The 25,772-nt window shown below is 42.7% G+C and overlaps 1 protein-coding gene across 6 annotated transcripts in view; it reads left to right on the top strand.

Annotated features, from left to right (window-relative positions):
* The window catches only part of ppip5k1b (diphosphoinositol pentakisphosphate kinase 1b), a 71,251-nt gene extending 52,134 nt beyond the window's left edge, over nt 1–19,117 (top strand). For all 6 annotated transcript variants that reach the window (XM_023984913.2, XM_023984912.3, XM_023984917.3 and 3 more), the window contains 3 exons: nt 11,236–11,373; nt 12,614–12,733; nt 17,121–19,117. In XM_023984913.2, the coding sequence (XP_023840681.1) occupies nt 11,236–11,373; nt 12,614–12,733; nt 17,121–17,221 (359 nt within the window). In that variant the 3' untranslated portion in view covers nt 17,222–19,117. The remainder of the gene's footprint in view (nt 1–11,235; nt 11,374–12,613; nt 12,734–17,120) is intronic.
* The last annotated feature ends 6,655 nt before the right edge of the window (nt 19,118–25,772 follow it).

The following is a 25,772-nucleotide window of genomic DNA, read 5'->3' as shown; positions in this document are numbered from 1 at the left end:
TCCGTTGCTGAGTGAAGTGCAATGCATGCTACCCCCTAGGTTGGGGTAACAGAGCAAACACTATGAACAGGTGGGGATGAATGGGAAATGGCACAAACAACTATTGTACAGTCCTTTTGGGACAGCTGCCTGTCAAGATTGTTGCTTCAGATATACTTAATTGGAATGATGGTGACACTGCATTATGGGAGGTTCTGACTGGGTACCATTTGAGAATCCATTAATGATATGTTGGTCTTTTGGCAAGATCTAAGATCTGTCTGTGGTGAATATCTAGGTCATTCGCTAATTAAGCGGTGGTCTGTCAGTAAACAACCGATTTCAATGGAGTTTCTGGAGCATGAATCGATGTCCCCCTTTTGTGCCTACGCATCCCCCCTTGAGAGAACTAGACATCAGCCCAGAGCTCTGTAGCTGTACAGGAGTTATTTTAGGAAGCACTTCATACTGTATTACTATTCTCTTGGTAGACTTGGAAGAAAATGATACTCCATTTACATATGTAATTGACTGGGCGCACATGAATTGTCAGCCTGACGTTTTCTCACGCCATCTTTTATTTTGATCTCCCTCTCTACCGCTAGTCCAAGTGCCACCCACACAAAAAAAAGCCTTCAGAAATGGCATTTTGTGACCCAGGAAACAAAACAGAAAAGTTTCAACATCATTATGTAGATGGTGAATATGAACACTGAGTGGTTCAAAACTTGTGAAGTTGCACAATTAAATATWAAAAATCTAAGGTACTATTTCAAAATCATAGTGTGTTTTCCATCATTACCGCTAGCAACATATGAGGTTGCCATGTTACACCTTGGTTACAATTGTTACACACGTTCTGTTGGCCATGCTTACAGAAAGCAATGTACAGTGCCTTCAGAAAGTATTCATACCCCTTATTCCACATTTTGTTGTTACAGCCTGAATTCAAAATGGATTAAAATTATTATTTTTTCTCACCTGTCTACACACAATACCCCATAATGACAAAGTGTGACAAATGACAAATAATTTAAAACATGTTTTACATTTTTTTACAAAAGTATTGAAGAAAATAAAATGCATATCTCATTGATGTAAGTATTCACAACCCTTTGCTATGACACTCCAAATGGAAAGGCAAGGGAAAGGGGAATTTRCTTTGATCATCCTTCATTTCTCTACAACTTGATTGGAGTCCACCTGTGGCCAATTCAATTGTTTGGACATGATTTAGAAAGAAACACAACTMTCTTTATAAGGTCCCACAGTTGACAGTGCATGTCAGAGCAGAAACTATACCATGAAGTCCAAGGAACAGTCCATAGAGCTCCAAGATATATGCCTCATCACAATTATATCTGGGGAAGGGTATAAAACAATTTCTAGAGTGTTGAAAGTTTCCAAGAGAACAGTGGTCTCCATCATTGGGGGAAGAAAAAAAAACTTCCTAGAGCTAGCCGTCCGGGCAAGAAGGACCATTTGAAAATCTGTGGGAAGAATTGCTGTTCACCGCTGCTGCCCATCTTACTTAACATAGCTTGAGAACATCTGCAAGGAAGAATGGGAGAAAATCCCCAAATCCAGATGTGCAAAGCTGATAGACACCCAAAATGACTCAAAGCTTTAATAGCCGCCAAAGGTGCTTCTTCAAGTATTCACACCCTTTGGGCAATACGTTAGGTGAATGAGATTTCTGTATTTCATTTTCAATACATTTGGCAACATTTCCAAATGTTTTCATGATGGGGTATTGTGTGTAAATGGGTGAGAAAAATATTTGTCATACATTTTGAATTCAGGCTGTAACACAACATTTTGAATGGGTCAAGGGGTATGAATACTTTCTGAAGGCACTGTATGTACCGGACCAAAAGAATCCCGAAATAATACGAGGCTGTTATACCAGCTATTTTTGTAGCTGTCGGGAACTTGAATTCTTTGAGAGTTGTGTTAGCTAGCAAATGATGTTGTCTTTAGTTTGGCTAGCAGGCGAAAGAAATGATGGCCTTTGAAAGCTAAATACAGCTGCCATAATGTCTTATATTAACTGAGAGAACCACCGTACATGGTTAAAACACATTTCGAGGTTTATCTGGATCAGTGAAAGACCTYTAWRCAGGGTTGGGTAGGTTACTTTCGAAATGTAATCTGTTTAGTTACTAGTTACCTGCCACATTGTAATCAGTAACGTAACTTTTGGATTGCCCAAACTCAGTAACGTAATCGGATTACTTTCAGTTACTTTTAGATTACTTTCCCCTTAAGAGGCGTTAMAAGAAAATAAAAAATGTGTGTTACCAATTGAACCACTTCGATTGCAGGATAAGTCAATGTTAAAGTTTACATAGCTGCCATATATGGATGTTTGACTTCCTCTAACCCATTGCGTTCTACTACATATAATACGATTAAATTATATCTTTACATTAAAAACCAAAGTCTATCAGAATTCCAGTCATTCCAATAAATGTTATACCCTTTGATCTTCAAGAATAGGACTTGGAAGTATAGATTAGCCAAATTGTTTTACCTGAGCATGACCCCAAAACTAAGGACTTATTAGCCAGCCCTACTCTGTTTATGATTTTGTTGTCATGGATGACTGATTGGGCTCATTGATTCGAGTTGAAAATTAAATGCTGCACTCATGGAATGGCATGCTTTGAGCACTACTGAAAAGTGCTATTTACATGTGTGAAATGAATGCCATATGCTGCATTTGCTATAAGCCTATTGTTTAACTGTTTTAAAGGGCAAACCCACAGATGAAACGATAACAAAACTGTTTTGGTGAAAAGCTGAGGGATGGATGTGCCTGGAGAAATGTAGTCACTCTTAGATGAATAGACAGGGCTATGGATGCAAGGACTGAGCATCCATGATAACATGGTTAAAACAATAATTTTGATATGAGGCTATACAGTGTTAGTTAACATTTACAATGTTTCCCAACATTGGAGTAAAACAAGCTTATACTTTGGGATCTCATGGAGTGTGACAGTTGAACTCATGAGGTGTTTATAAAAATATTTTTGAAGAATCAATGGAATATAAACCCTTTTTCAGGACCCTGTCTTTCAAAGATAATTCATAAAAATCCAAATAACTAAACAGATCTTCATTGTAAAGGGTTTAAACACTGTTTTCCATGCTTGTTCAATGAACCATAAACAATTAATGAACATGCACCTGTGGAACAGTCGTTAAGACACTAACAGATTACAGACGGTAGGCAATTAAGGTCACAGTTATGACAACTTAGGACACTAAAGAGGCTTTTCTACTGACTCTGAATAACACCAAAAGAAAGATGCCCAGGGTCCCTGCTCATCTGCGTGAACATGCCTTAGGCATGTTGCAAGGAGGCATGAGGACTGCAGATGTAGCCAGGGCAATAAATTGCAATGTCCGTACTSTGAGACGCCTAAGACAGCGCTACAGGGAGACAGGACGGACAGCTGATCGTCCTCGCAATGGCAGACCCCGTGTAACAACACCTGCACAGGATCAGTACATCCGAACATCACACCTGCGGGACAYGTACAGGATAGCAACAACAACTGCCCGAATTACACCAGGAACGCACAATCCCTCCATCAGTGCTCAGACTGTCCGCAATAGGCTGAGAGAGGCTGGACAGGCTTGTAGGCCTGTTGTAAGGCAGGTCCTCACCAGACATCACCGGCGACTACTTCGCCTATGGGCACAAACTCACCGTCGCTGGACCAGACAGGACTGGAAAAAAGTGCTCTTCACTGACGAGTCGCGTTTTTGTCTCACCAGGGGTGATGGTAGGATTCGCATTTATCGTCGAAGGAATGAGCGTTACACCGAGGCCTGTACTCTGGATTGGGATCGATTTGGAGGTGGAGGGTCTGTCATGGTCTGGGGCAGTGTGTCACAGCATTATCGGACTGAGCTTGTTGTCATTGCAGGCAATCTCAACGCTGTGCGTTACAGGGAAAACATCCTCCTCCCTCATGTGGTACCCTTCCTGCAGGCTCATCCTGACATGACCCTCCAGCATGACAATGCCACCAGCCATATTGCTCATTCTGTGCGTGATTTCTTGCAAGACAGGAATGTCAGTGTTCTGCCATGGTCAGCGAAGAGCCCTGATCTCAATCCCATTGAGCATGTCTGCAACCTGTTGGATCGGAGGGTGAGGGCTAGGGCCATTCCCCCCAGAAATGTCTGGGAACTTGCAGGTGCCTGTGTATATATATATTTATGTTTGTGTGTGTCCAAAAATGAATGTAGCAACTACAGATTGCCCCTTTTTAAAGTATCAAAAGTGTGCYAGTTTGAACATYTGTCCATTAGGCCTATGGATTACATTTGTATCGTCATTAATTAAATAGAGCAATAAATGCCCCACTTTTATTCCATAGGCTGGGACCGCACTGTGCAGCTGTTACAAGCACATTTTTCACTGGCTGTCAACTGGTTTCAAAAACAATGATTGATAGGCAGCTTAAACTTCTTGAATTCAACCATTATTGGGTTCAAATACACATTTGGATTTGTGAACAGCCATCCACAACAACCACAATCCGTAAAGCGCAAATAGCTAAATGAGAGAGCAGCAGTGTGATTCACATCAATGCGCAATGTAGATAAAAAAAATAATAAGTGATATCCGTATTGCGTTAGACTACACCACTGATMCCCACAGCAGTCGTACCATTGGAAGGCATAGCTTGGACTGTAGCCTACAAAAGCTTATTCCTGCAATCCATCAAACCCATTTGGTATGTCATCATAGTGGTCTTTGACTTCTGGCCAGACTTGATCAGGTGGAACAAACTTAAACTTGTGCCTTTTTTCAATGCTGATTTAGAATGTCATTGAGAAAACAGGAGTGCCAAAGAATTTGATTTTGTTTTCCTTTCTGAATTTAAAAGTAATCATCTAGTTTTTAAAAAGTATKTAATCTGATTACAATAATTTAGCTTGTAACATAAAGGATTACAGTTACAAATCTGTTACTCCCCAACCCTGCCTGTAATGTGTTGCTTGAGCTTATGCAAGGATAAAAACGGACAGCACAAATACACTAGATGACCAAAAGTATGTGGACACCTGCTCGTAGAACATCTCATTCCAAAATCATGGGCATTAATATGGGATTGGTCCCTCCTTTACTGCTATAACAGCCGCCACTCTTCTGGGAAGGCTTTCTACTAGATGTTGGAACATTTCTGCAGGGACTTTCTTCCATTCAGCTACAAATGCATTAGTGCAGTCAGTGTTCCAATTCATCCCAAATTAGTTTGATGGGTTTGAGGTCAAGGCTCTGTGCAGGCCAGTCAAGTTCTTCCCCACCGATCTCGACAAACCATTTCTGTAGGGAACGTGCTTTGTGCACGGGGGCTTTGTCATGCTGGAACAGGAAAGGGCCTTCCCCAAACTGTTGCCACAAAGTTGGAAGCACAGAATTGTCTAGAATGTCATTGTAGCGTTAAGATTTCCCTTCACTTGAACTAAAGGGTCTAGCCCGAACCATGAAAAACAGACCCAGACCATTATTCCTCCTCCACCGAACTTCACAGTTGGCGCTATGCATTCGGGCAGGTAGCGTTCTCACAGATTCGTCCGAGCGTTTCCACTGCTCCAGAGTCCAATGGTTGCGAGCTTTACACRACTCCATCCGACACTTGGCATTGTGCATGGTGATCTTAAGCTTGTGTGCGGTTGCTCGGCCATGAAACCCATTTCATGACGTTCTTGACAAACAGTACTTGTGCTGACGTTGCTTCCAGAGGCAGTTTGGAACTCGCTATGCGCTTCAGCACTCCGCGTTCCCATTCTGTGAGTTTGTGTGGCCTACCACTTTGCTGCTGAGCCGTTGTTGCTCCTAGACGTCTCCTCTTCACAATAACAGCACTTACAGTTGACCGGGGCAGCTCTAGCAGGGCAGAAGTTTTATGAACTGACTGACTTGTTGGAAAGCTAGCATCCTATGATGGTTGAAAGTCCCTGAGCTCTTCAGTACCGGCCATTCTACTGCCAATGTTTGTCTATGGAGTTTGCATGGCTGTGTGCTCGATTTTATACACCTGTCAGCAACGGGTGTGGCTGAAAATAGCCGAATCCACTATCTTGAAGTGGTGTCCACATACTTTGGAATATATAGTGTAGTTCTATGTTGTGTGCTCTTCCACGATGTCTCACAGGTAGTGAATGAATGGTGCAGTGTAGCATCAGTCTTATCCTTTTCACTGCATCTGGTATGTGAGCTGAATTTGATATCCATATGGAGGMGAAAGGCTGCAGCACAAAGACGGGGAACTACAGATGGATTGACTAGGAGAAGAAATAACGGAGCTAGACAGACCGTGGCTAGCAGAGAGAGAGGGGAAAGGCAAAGGGAGCTATAGATCAGGGGCCGTATCCACGAAGCGTCTCAGAGTAGAAAAATGGTCGTAAGTGATGAGAATAGAGCCTTTTACTCCTACTCTTAAGGGTAAAAATAATAGCTATATATGTCTCTTTTGTGATGCGAGTCCTACCTAGTTGACAGATGTTTGGGAGACCTCATGAGCTGGCCTAACCAGTTAACAGTTACCGGCAGGTGTCTTGATTATAGAAAAAAGGCAACGTGTCCGTGGTTCCTGCGCCATATGCTATTGCTTTGGAGTTATTGAAAGAAKGTTTTGATATTTCTATATAATCAAGCKTTAAATAATCTAGATCTACAGTGCATTCGGAAAGTATTCAGACCGCTTTACTTTTTCCACATTTATTATTCTAAAATGGATTTATATTGTTTTTTCCCCCTCATCAATCTACACACTACCCCATAATGACAAAGCAAAAACATATTTTAGAAATGTTTAACAACTGAAAATATTACATTTACATAAGTGTTCAGACCCTTTACTTAGTACTTTGTTGAAGCAGCTTTGACAGTGACTACAGCCTAGAGTCTTCTTGAGTATGACGCTACAAGCTTGGCACACCTGTATTTGGGGAGTTTCTCCCATTCTTCTCTGCAGATCCTCTCAAGCTCTGTCAGGTTGGATGGGGAGTCGCTGCACAGATATTTTCAAGTCTCTCCAGAGATGTTAGATCGGGTTCAAGTCRGGGCTCTGGCTGGGCCGCTCACAGATATTCAGAGACTTGTCCCGAAGCCACTCCTGTGTTGACTTGGTTGTGTGCTTAGGGTTATTCTGTTGGAAGGTYAACCTTCCCCCCCAGTCTAAGGTTCTGAGTGCTCTGGAGCAGGTTTTCATCGAGGATCTCTCTCACTTTTGCTCCGTCAATCTTTCCCTCAATKCTGACTAGTCTCCCCGTCCCTTCCACTGAAAAACATCGCCACAGCATGATGATGCCACTACTGTGCTTCACCGTATGAATGGTGCCAGGTTTCCTCCAGACGTGACGCTTGGCAATCAGGCCAAAGAGTTCAATCTTGGTTTCATCAGACCAGAGGAGTGCTGCAGAGATGGTCGTCCAGAAGGAAGGTTCTCCCACCTCCACAGAGGAACTCTGGAGCTCTGTCAGTGTGACCATCGTGTTCTTGGTCACCTACCTGAKCAAGGCCCTTCTCCCCCGATTGCTCAGTTTTGCTGGGCGGCCAGCTCTAGGAAGAGTCTTGGTGGTTCCAAACTTCCATGGGGGAAGATGGATGCCACGGTGTTCTTTGGGACCTTCAATGCTGCAGAAATGTTTTGGTACCCTTCCCCAGATCTGTGCCTCGACACAATCCTGTCTCGACACAATCCTGTCTCGGAGCTCTACAGGCAATTCCTTCAACCTCATGGCTTGGTTTTTGCTCTGACATGCGCTGTCAACTGTGGGACCTTATATAGACAGGTGTGTGCCTTTCCAAAGCATGCCCAATCAATTGAATTTACTTACCACAATTGGACTCTAATCAAGTTGTAGAAACATCTCAAGGATGATCAATGGAAACAGGATGCACTCAATTGAGTCTCATATCATAGTGTCTGAATASTTATYCAAAAAAYCTATTTCTGTTTTTTATTTTTAATACATTTGCAAAAATGTGTGTAAACCTGTTTTTGCTTTGTCGTTATGGGGTATTGTGTGTAGATTGATGAGGAAAAACATGAATTTAATCAATTTTAGAATAAGGCTGTAACTTAACATAATGTGGAAAAAGTCAACNTTAGTATTTGGTAGCATTGCCTTTTAAATTGTTTAACTTCCACAAGCTTCCCACAATAAGTTTGGTGAATGTTGGCCCATTCCTCCTGACAGAGCTGGTGTAACTGTCAGGTTTGTAGGCCTCCTTGCTCGTACATGTTTTTTCAGTTCTGCCCACCAATTTTCTATAGGATTGAGGTCAGGGCTTTGTGATGGCCACTCCAATACCTTGACTTTGTTGTCCTTAAGCAATTTTGCCACAACTGTGGAAGTATGCTTGGGGTCATTGTCCATTTGGAAGACCCATTTGCGACCAAGCATTAACTTCCTGACTGATGTCTTGAGATGTTTCTTCAATATATCCACATATTTTTTCTGCATCATGATGCCATCTATTTTGTGACATGCACCAGTCCTCCTGCAGCAAAGCACCCCTACAACATGATGCTGCCACCCCTGTGCTTCACGGTTGGGATGGTGTTCTTCGGCTTGCAAGCCTCCCCATTTTTCCTCCAAAGATAACAATGGTCATTATGGCCAAACAATTCAATTTGTGTTTCATCAGATCAGATGATATTTCTCCAAAAAGTACTATCTTTGTCCCCATGTGCAGTTACAAACCTTGTCTGGCTTTTTTTATGGCAGTTTTGGAGCAGTGGCTTCTTCCTTGCTGAGCGGCCTTTCAGGTTATGTCGATTAGGAATCGTTTTACTGTGGATATAGATACTTTTGTACCTGTTTTTCCTCCAGCATCTTCACAAGGTCCATTGCTGTTGTTCTGGGATTGATTTGCACTTTTCGTACCAAAGTACGTTCATCTCTAGGAGACAGAATGCTTCTCCTTCCTGAGCGGTATGACGGCTGCGTAGTCCCATGGTGTTTATACTTGRGTACTATTGATTGTATAGATGAACGTGGTACCTTCAGGCGTTTGGAAATTGCTCCCAAGGTTGAACCAAATTATTTTGGTTATTTTTCCTGAGGTCTTGTCTGATTTCTTTTGATTTTCCCATGATGTCAAGCAAAGAGGCACTGAGTTTGAAGGTAGTCCTTGAAATACATCCACAGGTACACCTCCAATTGACTCAAATTATGTCAATTAGCCTATCAGAAGCTTCTAAAGCCATGACTTCATTTTCCTGAATTTTCCAAGCTGTTAAAGGCACAGTCAACTTAGTGTATGTAAACTTCTGACCCACTGGAATTGTGATACAGTGAAATAATCTGTCTGTAAACAATTGGTGGGAAAATTACTTGTGTCATGCACAAAGTAGCTGTCCTAACCGACTTGCCAAAACTATAGTTTGTTAACAAGAAATTTGTGGAGTGGTTGAAAAACGAGTTTTAATGACTSCAACCTAAGTGTATGTGAACATCCGACTTCAACTGTATCTTGCMCTTTTGACAATTATTTTACAAGGACTATTTCACATGATATGCTTAAATACTTAATACTCATAACTATTAGGCTAATAAATAATCACTTATTTTTATTATTTCAAGTTGTCCCTTTGGAGCGCAATATCACATTGTTAAAAAATTAGCTTTGAAGGAATCCATGTTAACTTTGATTGTGTTCGATGAAAATGATAGACCCTTCAAAATGTTTAATGCAAGTGTCTTGATGCCTACTGTGCCTAAGCGATTTAGACTTTTTAWACGGGAGTGACGAGTGTGTTGATATAACAGTAATACTATCAAAATTCTGCTTTAAACAACCATCAGAATTGGTTTTTTTTTTTTTTAAAGGTTATGCATGCCAATATGTTAGGGAAGAATTAAGAGTAGGCAAAGTGATAGTGTCAAACTAAAGATATGTCAAAGTTTTAGTCACATTCACTGTGAAAAATCTGTCGGTGCCCTTTAGCAAGGCACTTATCTCTAATTGCTCCTGTAAGTCGTTCTGAATAAGAGCGTCTGCTAAGTGACTGAAATGTACATTTTGTCTGAAGCGTGCTATAGAGTTCACAGCTGGTGATGCCTCTGCGATTGGTTATTCCCCATATTTTCAACAATCAAAATCTTTCATTTGCGCTACCTCAAACTATTGTAATTACCAGCTGAGAACTTTTATGAATTGATTTTACACCTGGCTCAGTTTCTGAGCAGTGTCTTATCACCCTAAAACCTACTCTGAGCTGGAAGGTTTTTGTTGTTGTCTTAGAACATGTTTTAACAGGATCCCTAGGACCTTTTCTGAGATTCTTTGTGGCTACAGGCCTTTTCCACAGAAGTCAGGGTCGATATTCTTTAGCGTTGTCATCGAAGACTTTGGCAGGCAAAACCCTCATGTTCTACTCTGACCTTGGCTTGCCCAGATTTAATGATGATGTTGGAACTGCTTATGGCTGAAGCTCAGCAAACTCTAAAGCTCCAGCAAAGCTTCGCCACAGTGTGATCGTTGGGGTTGGTGGCAGTCCATCCTGACTAAGTTGACTGGTTATTTGTGGCTTATCTCTTGAGAAAGCACATTAACATGTTGATTAATCTCAATTAAACTGTCAGTCTGTTGGGGAAGATTTAACATATCAGCGGAAGACTAGAATGCGGACCGTCGAAGCTGTTTGCTGATCATTTAAAAGTACTGTTGGGATTTAATGTACAACACGTTGGACAGTTCGGGGTGAAATGCAAGGCTGTGACTGCATGTTTTCTGGGAAATGGATGGATGATGGATGGATGATGCATTGCTTGACCTCATCCATTCCTTGTGTTTGTGTGGTGATATCGCTTCCATCGTGGTGTTCTTTTGGGCTGCAGTGTATATCAAAGGATTGTGTGTGTGTGTGTGTGTGTGTGTGTGTGTGTGTGTGTGTGTGTGTGTGTGTGTGTGTGAGAAAAGGCTGTCGTCACACAACACTAGGCCTCGGCGCAGGACGTGTTTGCAATGCAAAACAGGTCTTTAGTTGAGTCTCTGGCGTGCTACTTTAGTGTGAATGACTTGGCTGGATTTTGGCATGGTCCTCGCATGGTGCACTGCAGGACACCCATGTCTACCTTTCTCCATCAAGTGGTTTAATTACCAGAAATGGTGATCCGGGCCATTGGGGGAATGGGCTACATGCTCGATTACTGTATCGCCACTTCTCCTTGATCAGATGGAGGGGTGGTGCAACTGTGTYTCTCCTCTCCCCGCTGCAGGCTTCGAAGGCTGCTCCATGGTGCCCTCTATCTACCCACTGGAGACGCTGCACAACTCGCTTTCCCTCAAGCAGGTGGACGAGTTCCTCAATGCTGTGTGTGAGGACAGCAGCGACGCCCACGCTAAGACCATGAAAGGTAGGTATTCTAGTCAAGGTAGGTATTTGGCGCTTTCCAGAAGCAACATGCCTAGCTTGCACACTCCGGACCTGATCCACGTTCTGTTTGTGCTGTCCTGCAAACTCCGATGGTCATTGGCGTGATAATGACCATAAGAGTTGGCAAGACGGTACAAACAGATCTGGGAACAAGCTAACAAGTACATACACTATAAAAGGAGATCTGGGAACAAGCTAACAAATACATACACTATAAAAGTATGTGGACACCCCTTCAAAATAGTGGATTCAACTATTTCAGCCACACCCGTTGCTGACAGTTGGATCAAATTGAGCACATAGTCATGCAATCGCCATAGACGTGCTACCTTTCCAACAAGTCAGTTCGTCAAATGTCTGCCCTGCTAGAGCTGCCCCGGTCAACTGTAAGTGCTGTTATTGTGAAGTGGAAACGTCTAGAAGCAACGACGTCTCAGCCACGAGTTGGTAGGCCACACAAGCTCACAGAACGGAACCGCCTATTGCTGAAGTGCTTAAAAACGTCCTCGGTTGCAACACTCACTACCGCGTTCCAAACTGCCTCTGGAAGCAACGTCAGCACAATAACTGTTTCGTCGGGAGCTTCATGAAATGGGTTTCTATGGCCAAGCCTAAGATCACCATGCGCAATGCCAAGCGTCAGCTGGAGTGATGTAAAGCTGTCCGCCTTTAGACTCTGGAATCACGCTGCACCATCTTGCAGTCCTATGGACTAATCTGGGTTTGGCGGATGCCAGGAGAACYCTACCTGCCCGAATGCATAGTGCCAACTGTGAAGTTTGGTGGAGGAGGAATAATGGTCTGGGGCTGTTTTTCATGYTTCGGGCTAGGCCCCTTAGTTCCGCTGACGGGAAATCTTAACGCTACAGCATACAATGACATTCTAGACAATTCTGTGCTTCCAACTTTGTGGCAACAGTTTGTGGAAGGCCCTTTCCTGTTTCAGCATGACAAAGCCTGGTACATACAGAAATGGCTTGTCAAGATTGGTGTGGAAGAACTTGACTGACCTGGGGGGGACCAACTCCATATMAATTGATTTTGGAATGAGATYTTTGCTGAGCAGGTGTCCACATACTTTTGGTCATGTAGTGTATATTTTGTGTCCGAGTCATCACTGTCTTTCTCAGTGGCATATAATACATATCCCCMGTAGGTCTCCTAATATAATGTTTAGTAGTGTACATCTTATATAAACACCATTTATCGTTTCCCTCCAGCTCTCTCTGTCTTGTTCGACACGTCAAGCCAGGGGTATGGCCAGGCACACACCTACCCCCCACCAAAGGCCCTCTCCTCCTCAGAAACTCCTGTTCGGCCCCCCACCCACCCACTATGCTGTGAGTATACTGACCTCCGTGTTCTTCCGTGTCCGTCCGACCACCACCCCAAGCCCTTACCCAGATGGGTGTAAGCAATATGGCGGACGCTCCTCCCAACCTCATGGGTAGATCAGATCTACAAACATGAAAATGATGGTAGGGAAAAGGGATTGTTTTAGGATCCAACACCACAATAGCAATGCTTAGTCTTAGCCACACTTACATTGTCCTAGAGCAGGGTTGTGTTCAATAGGGCATGCGATAGAAAATGTTTAATAAATCCCATTAGTACCTCCCCATTTTCAGTCTGTTTTCTTCCGTTTGTTGCCTATTACTGCCTAATGATCATGACACAGGCTAACAGCCTAACCAGCACCCATAACCAGGCAGAGAGAGAGAGTTTTTTTCCCCACCGCATGAGATATAAAAAGCCTGCTTTGCTGGGCCTTAAACTGTCAAACTAAATGAGAGCCTTGTGTTTTTGTCTTTCATCGCCAAGAGGAGAGGCGCGATCAATTATGACTTCAGTAAAGTAGGACTCGGCATAATAACACCACTTAGTTTTGCCGAGCCGTCTCCGACTCGCCACTGGGGTCCGTTGTTGTCGGTGCCCCCCCTCCCTCTTCCCTCCCTTCCCACTCGTTGTGSCTCCAGTGGGCTACATGGTGATTCATTTGGCCCTTTACCAGTATTTTAGGATTGCTTCAACAGCTGCTCTGAGCTGCTTTCTCAGTCTCTCMCTCTCTCTCCTCATTCCTCATAACCCATTTAATGTCTATTATGGTGTGGAGGAGGAGTAGAAAACATGCTGGATGTTAGAAGTGTCGCTTAGATGAATAGCAGTTTTGTTTTCATTTGAGATGGKGTGACATTGTTTATTTTCCCAATGCAACTGAATTTAGTGCAACTGAATTTAGTACAGAAGTAGCTATTAAAAATGTTGCCTAGTCAGACCATTATTACTGTTCCAGCTGGCTGATAGGCGTTACTAGGTAGGTAATGTTAAACGTAGCATAGAGATTTTCAGAACAACCTTTTAATTGTCAATACTTCCTCAATTCTCGACTTGGAAGACAACACGTCTTCTTAACTTCCATGTCTAATTGCAAGGGGTTTGTTTGAATTTAGAAAATTCTCTGTTATTCAATTAAATCCATTTTTGGCTCCATGAAGTAGTCCAACAATGTGTATTCCGCCATCTTGTCTATGTACAATCTTCTCTCATTGATTGAGACAAGTGGGTGTCCACCCCAAAGTGCTGCATGTCATGATGACACTCGCCCGTCTGTCAATGAGAGAGAATTTGAAATATTTGACGACCGCCTCGATTCGGTCTTATGTAGCAAAATTTTAAAATTGTGGTTTTTGCATTGGATACAAGTAGAGACTCAGAGCTAGAAAATGGTATATCATACACTACAGTTGAGGAACAATGGGAAAGTAATTCTGCTTTGAAAGTTGATAAACTTGTAACTTACTTTTGAGAAAATGGCCCTTGAATGTTTTTGTACACCTACTGGACAGTTCATCTTTGTCTACGCCCATTCAGCATCGTTCACACCATCTTAAGTCTTAGCCCCACCCATCTCTTCAAGGATTCACACGTGAGGCCATGTGCTAAACAGAGTGAGTAAGGTAGTGTAGTAAACAACCAACGATTTCAAGACTAAAAGTGGTGAAAGTAGTATCTTACAATAAGGATAAACTGCAGGTAAAAGTACACTTTATCTAATCCTTGGCCTATATCCTAATCTGACTTTGGTGCGGGTCATGTTCTTCACATTACAGTCTCTGGTAAACACAATGTCAAATAAAATAAAAAGTTGATTTGTCACATGCACAGGATACAGAAGGTATAAACAGTATACTGCAATGGTTACTTGCATAGTAGCAATATCAACAACAAAGTGTCCAGATAAAATATTTTATAAATATTYGATGACGCTTACCAGACACACTTGTCTAAATTGATGGGTCATGTGAAGGAAATGCTATAACCCCCGGCCACATCTAGCTAAGTGGGACGGCAGGTAGCCTAGCCATGTAGCTAGCTAAACAATGCTGTAGTATGAATCTGCAGGTAGCTAAAGCTAACCAACCAGGTTCAATGTTAGTTAGCTATAACTAAGAATGAAAATGGATTTCTGATTTAAAATAATATTACTACACATCATACACGTGACGTTCGCTAGCTAACAATACGCTTTATCTTGCAATGGAAACGACTTTGACAAAATTATAATATCTGAAAATGTAGCTGGACTCCATTTTTTTATTTGACCTTTATTTAACTAGGCAAGTCAGTTAATTAAGAACAAGTAATTTTTTTTACAAGGACTGCCTACCCCGGCCAAACCCTCCCCTAACCCGGACAACGCTGGGTCAATTGTGCCCTATGGAATTCCCAATCACGGCCGGTTGTGATACAGCCCGGGAACGAACCAGGGTCTGTAGTGATGTCTCTAGCACTGAGATTCAGCTCCTTAGACCGCTGCGCAACTCTTAACCGTATACAAGGATGAATGCTTCACTGGAACCATTTAACTCCGTTTTGTTTGTAGCTACATCTTGTTTGGCTAGCATTGTCAAGTTACTCCAGTTCACACTGACAGTGTCGTGTGCAGAAAGTAGCAAATCACTTTTTCCAACTGATCTGTCTAAAGCGCCTGCTACATTCAGGGCATCAATGTTTAGAAAAGTAGCAAAAATGTTGTAGTTCTCGATGGCTAACGTTATATATTTTTTAAACGCCGCGGTAGAAAGGACTCAACACATACTGAACATCTCACGTAATAAACAGAAACGTTCAAATGCCTCTCCTGTGAAGTAGTGATGTGCGACCATACMCCTAGTTTCCTGAAACGAGTCACATATACAAGATGCTGGCGATATTGCTATTAATCATGTGCTACGCTTAACGTTTCATACCTAATGTAGCCAGCTGGAACAGTAATAATGGTCTGATTAGGCACTAATTTTAATAGCTAGTACAGAAGGTAAACAGTAGGGCAACTTAGATACACTACATGGYCAAAATTATGTGGAAACAAATTAGTGGATTCGGCTATTAGAGCCACACCCGTTGCAGGCAGGTGTGTATATAACCGAGCACACAGCCACGGACTCCATAGACAAACATTGACAGAATGGCCTGTACTGAAGAGCTCTGTGACTTTCAGCGTGGCACCTTCATAGGATGCTACCTTTCCAACAAGTCAGTCATATTTCTGCCCTGCTGGAGCTGCCCTGGTCAATTGTAAGTGCTGTTATTGTGAAGTGGAAATGTCTAGGCGCAACATTGGCTCAGCCGCGAAATGGTAGACCACACGAGCTCACAGAACGGGACCGCGGAGTGGTCAGTTCGTCTGTCCTCGGTTGCAACACTCACTACCGATTCCCAAACTGCCCCTTGGAAGCAACGTCAGCACAATAACGTTTAGTCGGGAGCTTCATGAAATGCCGCACACAAGCCTAAGATCACCATGCGCAATGCCAAGCGTCGGCTGGAGTGGTGTAAAGCTCGCCGCTATTGGACTCTGGAGCAGTGGAAACGCGTTCTTTGGAGTGATGAATTACGTTTCACCATCTGGCAGTCCAACGGACGAATCTGGGTTTGGTGGATGCCAGGAGAACGCTACCTGCAGCAATGCATAGCGCCAACTGTGAAATTTGGTGGAGGAATAATGGTCTGGGTCTGTTTTTTTATGGTTCAGGCTCCTTAGTTCCAGTGAAGGGAAATATTAACACTACAGCATACAATGGCATTCTAGACAATTCCGTGCTTCCAACTTTGTGGCAACAGTTTGGGGAAGGCCCTTTCAGCATGACAATGCCACTGTGCACAAAGCGAGGTCAATACAGAAATGGTTTGTCGAGATCTGTGTGGAAGAACTTGACTGGCCTGCACAGAGCCCTGACCTCAACCCTATCAAACTCCTTTGGGATGAATTGGAACGCCGACTTTGAGCCAGGCCTAATCGTCCAACGTCAGTGCCCGACCTCACTAAGGCTCTTGTGGCTCACTAAGGCTCTTGTGGCTGAATGGAATCAAGTCCCCACAGCAATGTTCCAACATCTAGTGGAAAGTTTCCCCAGAGGAGTGGAGGTTGTTATAGCAGCAAACGGGGGACCACCTCCATATTAATGCCCATGTTTTTGGAATGAGATGTTCGACGAGCAGGTGTCCACATACTTTTGGCCATGTAGTGTATTTGTATGTGGTTGGATGGAGATATATGGAGGCAAAACGGATTAAACACCAGTAGTTGAGTTTCACCCAGGACTATGCCTAATATTCTAATTTCCCCAATTTCAATCACAACTCAATTACTTTCACCTAATATTTGACCTGTTTATGTTTGTGTGGGTCTCTATCTTTCTTTCTCTTTTCATTGTGTGTGCGCAGTAAGCAGTGGCCCCCCCAGCACAGTGTCCAGTGCAGGGCCCTCCTCCCCCACCTCAGTGAACCCATCAAATCCAGCCATACACTTCAGCTTCAGTGAGTAGTCCGCAACCCCCTCACCGGATCCCACAGAGGAACCCCAGGACAACCCAACACCTGGACCTTCAGAGGCAGCCATTATTAATCCATCCATCCACACTGTGCCCGTCAACCTATGAGTGCCTTCAAACTCTTGTTAGTAATCACAGTCACATACAGTGCTGGACCCTGAGGACCGTTCGTCCTATTTTGTGGACAAAAACAAACCAAAACCCTCAGGCTTTGTCTGTCCAACCAACACTGCCCCATTTGAGCGACAGCCAGGGGAGCCTATGGCCAGTGTCCTCGGCAGGGTATAGACCCGCCTGAGGCTGGATGCATCTCTACAGCCCGTCTGTCTGTCCTTGATTCATACTGCCTGCTGATGTGGTTGCTGAACAGAGACAATGGGAGAAACTAGATGTTTTTCCATGCTTCATCCATATCCTATTCTATATGGAACCATATATATATATATATATATATATATACACACACAAAATCTGTCTCTGCAGGAGTACCTCTTTTCTCAGAGACGGGAGGCAGGTTCAGAATATTCTACACCAATCATGGCAGACATAATTATTGGCATACAGGTATAGTTGAGCCAGTTGATCAAATACTTTCTCAGTTTTGTTGTGTGTCCCTCTTTTTATATTCTGTTTTGGGGTGACTGTACTTTACGTGATTTTGGGGGGGAAAGGTTACAATACGATACAACAGGAAMACTGTACACTGAGTATACAAAACATTAAGAYCACCTGCTCTTTCTATGACAGACTGACCAGGTGAAAGCTATGATCCCTTATTGATGTCACTTAAATCCARTTTAATCAGTGTAGATGAATGGGAGCAAACAGGTCAAAAYGGGATTTGTAAACCTTGAGACAATTGAGACATGGATTGTGTGTGTGCCATTCAGAGGGTGCGCAACTCAATATTAGGAAGGTGTTTCTTTCTGGTATACTCAGTGTATGTTTCATATCATGTCTACACAGCATTTTGTCACAAAATAATACACAACTCATATTTTATATACATAATTGGTTTTATGTTTGAGTCCCATGTGAAATATATTTCAAATCCTTATCTCAAACATACCAAAAATATAAACAATACACGTGTCTCAACACCTTACATAAAAATCTGTGGTAAATATGTTTTTTACAGTATTTCAAGGGTAAACCACTCCAGAGGGAAATAGCTGTACCTTTAGGCTTCCTCAGTCTGGATTGGGTCCTCAAACTATTTTGAACATTTCTGCTGTCTTGCCAAAGTTATGTTTTTAATGTTAATTTAAACGATTGTGTATCAAATGATGTAATACATATTATGTGGGCATTTGTATTGTCCCAGTAGGGATAAATAAAGTTGAATTMAATATGTATTTATGGTTAAAAAATTACCTTTTTTAGAAAGAAGGTATGCATTGAATCGTTTAACAAAAACAATGGTTTTCTTGTACAGTAATTCTCCAAATTGTAAAACCAAAAGGTTTCTATGGATTCTGAAGAGAACATGAATGTCATTGTATTTGTAGTTGGTATGTAGTAGTCTGTATGCTATTTCCAGCTCTCAACTGCACTAATGTCAAACTAGCACTGCTGAATCTGTAAAACAAAGCTTTATTTTTCTGTGAGTTTTCTTCATTGTTTTTCTTGATAGTAATGATTTATTTAATGACTGGTGTTTATAGGTGAAATTAGGACTGTTTTTCTGTTGTTGTGGTTATTTACTGTGCCATGTAATATCAGCCAAAGATACTTGATGCTGTATAGAATCCTCTCCTTAGACGTTGTCTTATTAAGGTCTAGAAYTAAAACACCAAAAGGTTGTTTTATTAAAAGTAATATAATCTGATTTCTGAAGGTTGTGGTTCTTCATTCGTCTCAGGCAATAAAAATCTATTTTAACAAGTCTAATAGGGGCACTATTGTCTGGGTGTGTGGAGGGGGGGGGTTGTGGGTGCAGCAAGGTTCACTATTACAGTGTAGTATGATATGCTCGGTACTCAGTGGCACCACACATTGGATCAAAGATGATCGTTTGCTTCAATTAGTTTAAGTTGTCGATAGTGTGTAAGTGCACCGTTCATGTGAATGATGGGAGAGAAACAGATCTTTAACAAGCTTTCATTGTACAGTTCAGGAATGCCCATACAGAGCTTAAATGCGACATCACAGAATCAATAGGAAAATATGAAACCTACTACATCTTTTTATTGTGTTAGTTCTTCTCACATAGAAACTTCAGTGGCTTTCTGCTCTTCCCTAAGTTTTTATTGTGATTTATCAAAGATCGTGAGAGCTGAGGAGAGTCTCACGTAGACCACATCCTCCAGCTCCAGAGTCACTGCATTGGATACATAGTCATAACCCCCACTATTACACTAACCTGCCCACATTATTTTCTGCCAGTGCCCAGCCTGTTTACTTAAACGGCGTTCTCTCGCTTCAGCTCATCCACCTGGCTCTCACTGGCTGTCACTCTGGCCTCCAAGTACCTCAGCTCCACGCTCTGTTGCACCACCATGTCTAGCAACGCTCTCAGCTCAGGTGTCAGGATGCGTTGTCTCTGTAGTTTCGGTCCTGTGACTGTTGAACAGTGGTGTAAAAATACTTAAGTAGTTTTTTGAGGTATCTGTACTTTACTATTTAGCCTATTTAAAAAATAAAAATCAACTTCTCTACATTCCTAAAGAAAATATGTACTTTTTACTCTCTTACATTTTCCCTGACACCAAAAGTACTGGATACATTTTTTGAATTCTCAGGCAGGACAAAAATATGGTWCACGCACCTGTCAATATAACACGTTGTCATCCCTACTGCATTTGGTCTGTCGGACTCACTAAACATAAATACTGCATTTGTAAATTATGCCGGCGTGTGGGAGTGTGACCGTCTGTCCATTAATTTTTTTTTAAATAATCAAAATGAGACAATCGTGGCGTCTGGTTTGCTAGTGTGTGTGTGTGTGTGTATATATATATATATAATTTAAGGAACTTGATGTATAGCTTTTACTTTTACTCAACTATGACAATGGAGTATTTTCTCCACCACTGCTGTTGAGTTACGTTATTCTCCCTGATCCCAGACAGAACAGCAACGCCGGCAGAGCTACAGCACCTCTTCATTCTGAAACAGAAATGATGCATCTATATGAGGCTCAGTCCGCTTCTTCTTATACACACTGGTCATGGTGAACTGATACATGGGAATTGTAACAGGTGTACTCAGTGGAACATTTGAAGAACATAGCCAAGGATGGTGGGTGATGTAACAGAACACGGGTTAATATTACTCCATGTCATTCAACTTTAAGGCCATGGGAAAATCCAAGCTGTCGTTTTCTTTCGATAGACAGAATTTCTGTGTGCGCGTTTGTGGGAGACTGGTCCCATCCTGTTGTCCAGTCTAAACAGGGCATTTTGTCCCTGGTCTATCAACAGGCTGCGTTGTTAATTGTCCTTATCGTGGTGAAGGTCTGGACCGACGGAGCCTGTGTTATTGATCTATAAAGAACGAGAGGGGTGATGTCTGACAGCTGAGTATATCTGAGTCACTGCTCTTGGCTGGGACGCCTCTATCCCCTCTATCTCTCCCTCTTTCCTCTCCATCTCCTCTCCTTCTCTTTCCTCTCACCCCCCCCTTCTCTCTCCCCCTCTCCCATTCCYGCAAACCACAATGATGACTCCTTCCTTGGCTCCAGCTCTAAAGTGTTGCTATGGAGACCACTTCAATTCAGCTAGCCCCCTCTTTGTAATTGACTTCTCCTAGAGACGGCGGGTGAATGGAAAGAGCTGCGTCACCCTACAGGGAGTGCGACGGAAAAAGCTGCGAGTCTGCCTTCTCACCGAATGCCAAACACTGATGTCATTCATACCCACCACTATTGGCCACACACACACTGGTGCACATACACAAACATACACACACACTGAATACATTTAGATAGATTTGATCATTTAAAACACAATACAACCCCAAGTGCATAACGGATTTAAAATCATCTACGATTACACAAAACAAGTTTGAAAATGTATTTCCATTATTGTCCTCTTAAATCAATGGCTCAAAGATATTAAGAACATAGTAGACCTAACCTACAACACCAGCCATACTTGGGTTACAGATCTAATAATTCATTAAAAAAATATCTGTTTGAACGCTGTCCAAAATCTCATAGCACATAAAAAGTAAAAACACAAAAAATGTAAATGGAGATTAAAAGTCTCTCTGCTTGGGTTTAAGTTGAGGCAATTTGTATTTGATAGGCATTGTAGTTCAGTGTAAAGGGCATCGACGGGACAGCCAATGAGAAACAGTCTGATAAAAAAGGCCCGGAGCGCTTCTTCAACAGCGCACTACACCTGCTTCTCTGAATGGTCAGTCACTCCATTGGAGTCGCTTCTCTGGTACTGGTGCTCCATTGCCATGAATGTAGCACCCACCAGGTGATGCCACAGCCTCTGAAAAGCACACGCAAAAGCCACATCTTGGCAGTGGTTAGGAGCATTCCCTGAACAGTCCCTGAACTTCCTCTGCTACCTATGGACACAGCATGCAGTCGTTGGTTTAATACTTCCAAACAGACTAAACAAAAAGTCACATTATTTGAATCCAAACAGCCAGCTAGCTAACAAGCCCAAATACTTTTCATCACAATCCTGAAACTCTTGAGAGTCAAGAACACAGGATATAGAGCTAAAACCCTGATTTGGCAATATGTACAATACTTACAGAGCTTTCTGCCTAGGCTACCTTACAGTGCCATGGCAACCACAGAACCCACACTGAATACATGGAATAGACACTGGAGCGGGCACACTTCTCTATCTCTCTCACACACCAGTGTTCATTTTGGCACTCTTTTTTTTTGTCATTTTGACTAAAATACACTGCTCAAAAAAATAAAGGGAACACTAAAATAACACATCCTAGATCTGAATGAATGAACTATTCTTATTAAATACTTTTTTCTTTACATAGTTGAATGTGCTGACAACAAAATCACACAAAAATTATCAATGGAAATCAAATTTATCAACCCATGGAGGTCTGGATTTGGAGTCACACTCAAAATTAAAGTGGAAAACCACACTACAGGCTGATCCAACTTTGATGTAATGTCCTTAAAACAAGTCAAAATGAGGCTCAGTAGTGTGTGTGGCCTCCACGTGCCTGTATGACCTCCCTACAACGCCTGGGCATGCTCCTGATGAGGTGGCGGATGGTCTCCTGAGGGATCTCCTCCAGACCTGGACTAAAGCATCCGCCAACTTCTGGACAGTCGTGGTGCAACGTGACGTTGGTGGATGGAGCGAGACATGTGTCCCAGAGTGCTCAATTGGATTCAGGTCTGGGGAACAGGCGGGCCAGTCCATAGCATCAATGCCTTCCTCTTGCAGGAACTGCTGACACCATCCAGCCACATGAGGTCTAGCATTGTCTGCATTAGGAGGAACCCAGGGCCAACCGCACCAGCATATGGTCTCACAAGGGTCTGAGGTTCTCATCTCGTACCTAATGGCAGTCAGGCTACCTCTGGCGAGCACACGGAGGGCTGTGCGGCCCCCCAAAAAATGCCACCCCCACCATGACTGACCCACCGCCAAACCGGTCATGCTGGAGGATGTTGCAGGCAGCAGAACTCTCCACGGCGTCTCCAGACCTGTCACGTCTGTCACATATGGTGTGAACCTGCTTTCATCTGTGAAGAGCACAGGGCACCAGTGGCGAATTTGCCATCTTTGTTTCTCTGGCAAATGCCAAACGTACTGCACGGTGTTGGCTGTAAGCACAACCCCCACCGTGGACGTCGGGCCCTCATACCACCCTCATGGATCTGTTTCTGACCGTTTGAGCAAACACATGCACATGTGGCCTGCTGGAGGTCATTTTGCAGGGCTCTGGCAGTGCTCCTCCTGCCCTCCTTGCCACAAAGGCGGAGGTAGCGGTCCTGCTGCTGGGTTGTTGCCCTCCTACGCCTCCTCCACGTCCCTGATGTACTGGCCTGTCTCCTGTAGCGCCTCCATGCTCTGGACATACGCTGACAGACACAGCAAACCTTCTTGCCAAGCTCGCATTGATGTGCCATCCTGGATGAGCTGCACTACCTGAGCCACTTGTGGGTGTGTAGACTCCGCTCATGCTACCACTAGAGTGAAAGCACCGCCAGCATTCAAAAATGACCAAAACATCAGCCAGGAAGCATAGGACTGAGAAGTGGTCTGTGGTCACCACCTGCAGAACCACTCCTTTATTGGGGGTGTCTTGCTAATTGCCTATAATTTCCACCTTGTCTATTCCATTTGCACAACAGCATGTGAAATGTATTGTCAATCAGTGTTGCTTCCTAAGTGGACAGTTTGATTTCACAGAAGTGTGATTGACTTGGAGTTACATTGTGTTGTTTAAGTGTTCCCTTTATTTTTTTGAGCAGTGTATAATGAAGTCTTAGTCACATTTGTCATTTGAATAATGATTTAGTCTAGTTGTCAAAATGACAAACAGTGAGCCATTTTAGTCAACTAAATGCCCTTTCATTTTAGTCATATCACATTTGTATTGCCTCCATAAACATAAATCACTTACTTCCATGTGCACAAACATACATAGCCTTGTCCTACCAACATGCAGAAAAATATAACATCCTATTCTCATCCCAACAGCAGAAATATGTACAYTACCTGTCAAAAGTTTGGATACAACTACTCATGCAAGGGTTTTTATTTTTACTATTTTCTACATTGTAGAATAATAGTGAAGATATCAAAACTATGAAATAACACATTTGAAATCATGTAGTAACCAAATAAGGGTTAATCAAATCAAAATAAAATGTTGATTCTTCAAAGTAGTCACTCTTTGRCTTGATGACAGCTTTGTACACTCTTGGCAGTCTCTCAGCCAGCTTCTTGAGGAATGCTTTTCCAACAGTCTTGAAGGAGTTCCCACATATGCTGAGCACTTGTTGGCTGCTTTTCCTTCACTCTGTGGTCCAACTCATCCCAAACCATCRCAATTGGGTTGAGGTCGGGTGATTGTGGAGGCCAGGTCATCTGATGCAGCACTCCATCACTCTCCTTCTTGGTCAAATAGCTCTTACACAGGCTGGAATTGTGTGTTGGGTCATTGCGCAAACCAGATGGTATTGCGTATCTCTGCAGAATGCTGTGGTAGCCATGCGGTTAAGTGTGCCTTGAATTCTGTCACTAGCAAAGCACATCACACCACCTCCATGCTTCATGGTAGGAACCACACATGCGGAGATCATTTGTTCACCTACTCTGCGTCTCACAAAGACACGGCGGTTGGAACCAGAAATCTCAAATTTGGACTCATCAGACCAAAAGACAGATTTCCACCGGTCTAATGTCCATTGCTCGTTTTTCTTGGCCCAAGCAAGACTCTTCTTCTTATTGGTGTCCTTTGGTAGTGGTTTCTTTGCAGCAATTCGACCGTCAAGTTGTAGAAACATCTCAAGGATGATCAATGGAAACAGGATGCAGCTGATCTCAATTTCAAGTCTCATAGCAAAGGGTCTGAATACTTATGTAAATAAGGTATTTCATTTTTTTACATTTACAAACATTTCTAAAAAACAGTTTTTTCTTTCTCATTATGGGGTATTGTGTGTAGATTGATGGACTTTTTTTTATTTGATCAATTTTAGAGTAAGGCTGTAATGTAACAAAATGTGGAAAAAGTCAAGGGGTCTGAATACTTTCCGAATGCACTGTATACTCTATATATATATAGTTCTATTTTAATCAAGAYAGTTTGATTAAAAGTGAGACTAGAGATGACGAATGGGTCATCAACTGCCAACCAGTCAGCCCACATGTTTAGTTTTTTGCGTGTGACTTTCTAAAAACAGCTCATTGTTGACTTGTGTGTGGTCAATGCTAGCTTTGWTCTTAGACAAAGAGAAATATGCAGCATTCACTCAACCCTATAGTAAGGATATGACTGTGTAGCTAAATGGCACTCCTCTCTTGAGTTTGAAACCATGAGCCTGAAGTYTAATACTAGAATATGGGAAATGATTTGCCCTACTCTCACAGATGCCTAACTCTGATGATATGCATCCCAGCCCTGTACAAAATGTACATGAAACACACTGACATGCCCCCTGTTTCCTTTCCTCTATGTATCCCTTTCTGAAACATTTCAACCTTCATGGATTTGTGAAGGAATGCATTCATTCATTGTATGGTGTCCATAGTGTTTGGTAATCATCCATTAAGTAGATTGCCCGTGGGCCGCCAGTTGGGGAAACCTGGTGAATGGTGTCCATAGTTGTATGGCTTCAGCTTCAGAATGGTGAATGGTGTCCATAGTTGTATGGTGTCAGCTTCAGCTTCAGAGTATAATACATTATATTTTCAGTTATTTAATTCATTTCTCCTTTTGGCTACATTTGAACTAATACATCTTTCCCCGTGTGTTCAGTTTAGTCTGCATATGCCAACCCTTCCTCCTCCCCCTCATTTCCATAGGAGTCACAACACGACACAACACTGACTCACATAAGAGAGAAAGATCCCAAAACAACAACAGAGGCTCATGG

The sequence above is a fragment of the Salvelinus sp. IW2-2015 genome, linkage group LG4q.1:29 (assembly GCF_002910315.2).
Source record: "Salvelinus sp. IW2-2015 linkage group LG4q.1:29, ASM291031v2, whole genome shotgun sequence".
NCBI lineage: Eukaryota > Metazoa > Chordata > Actinopteri > Salmoniformes > Salmonidae > Salvelinus > Salvelinus sp. IW2-2015.
This window is presented reverse-complemented; position numbering and strand designations above follow the sequence as displayed.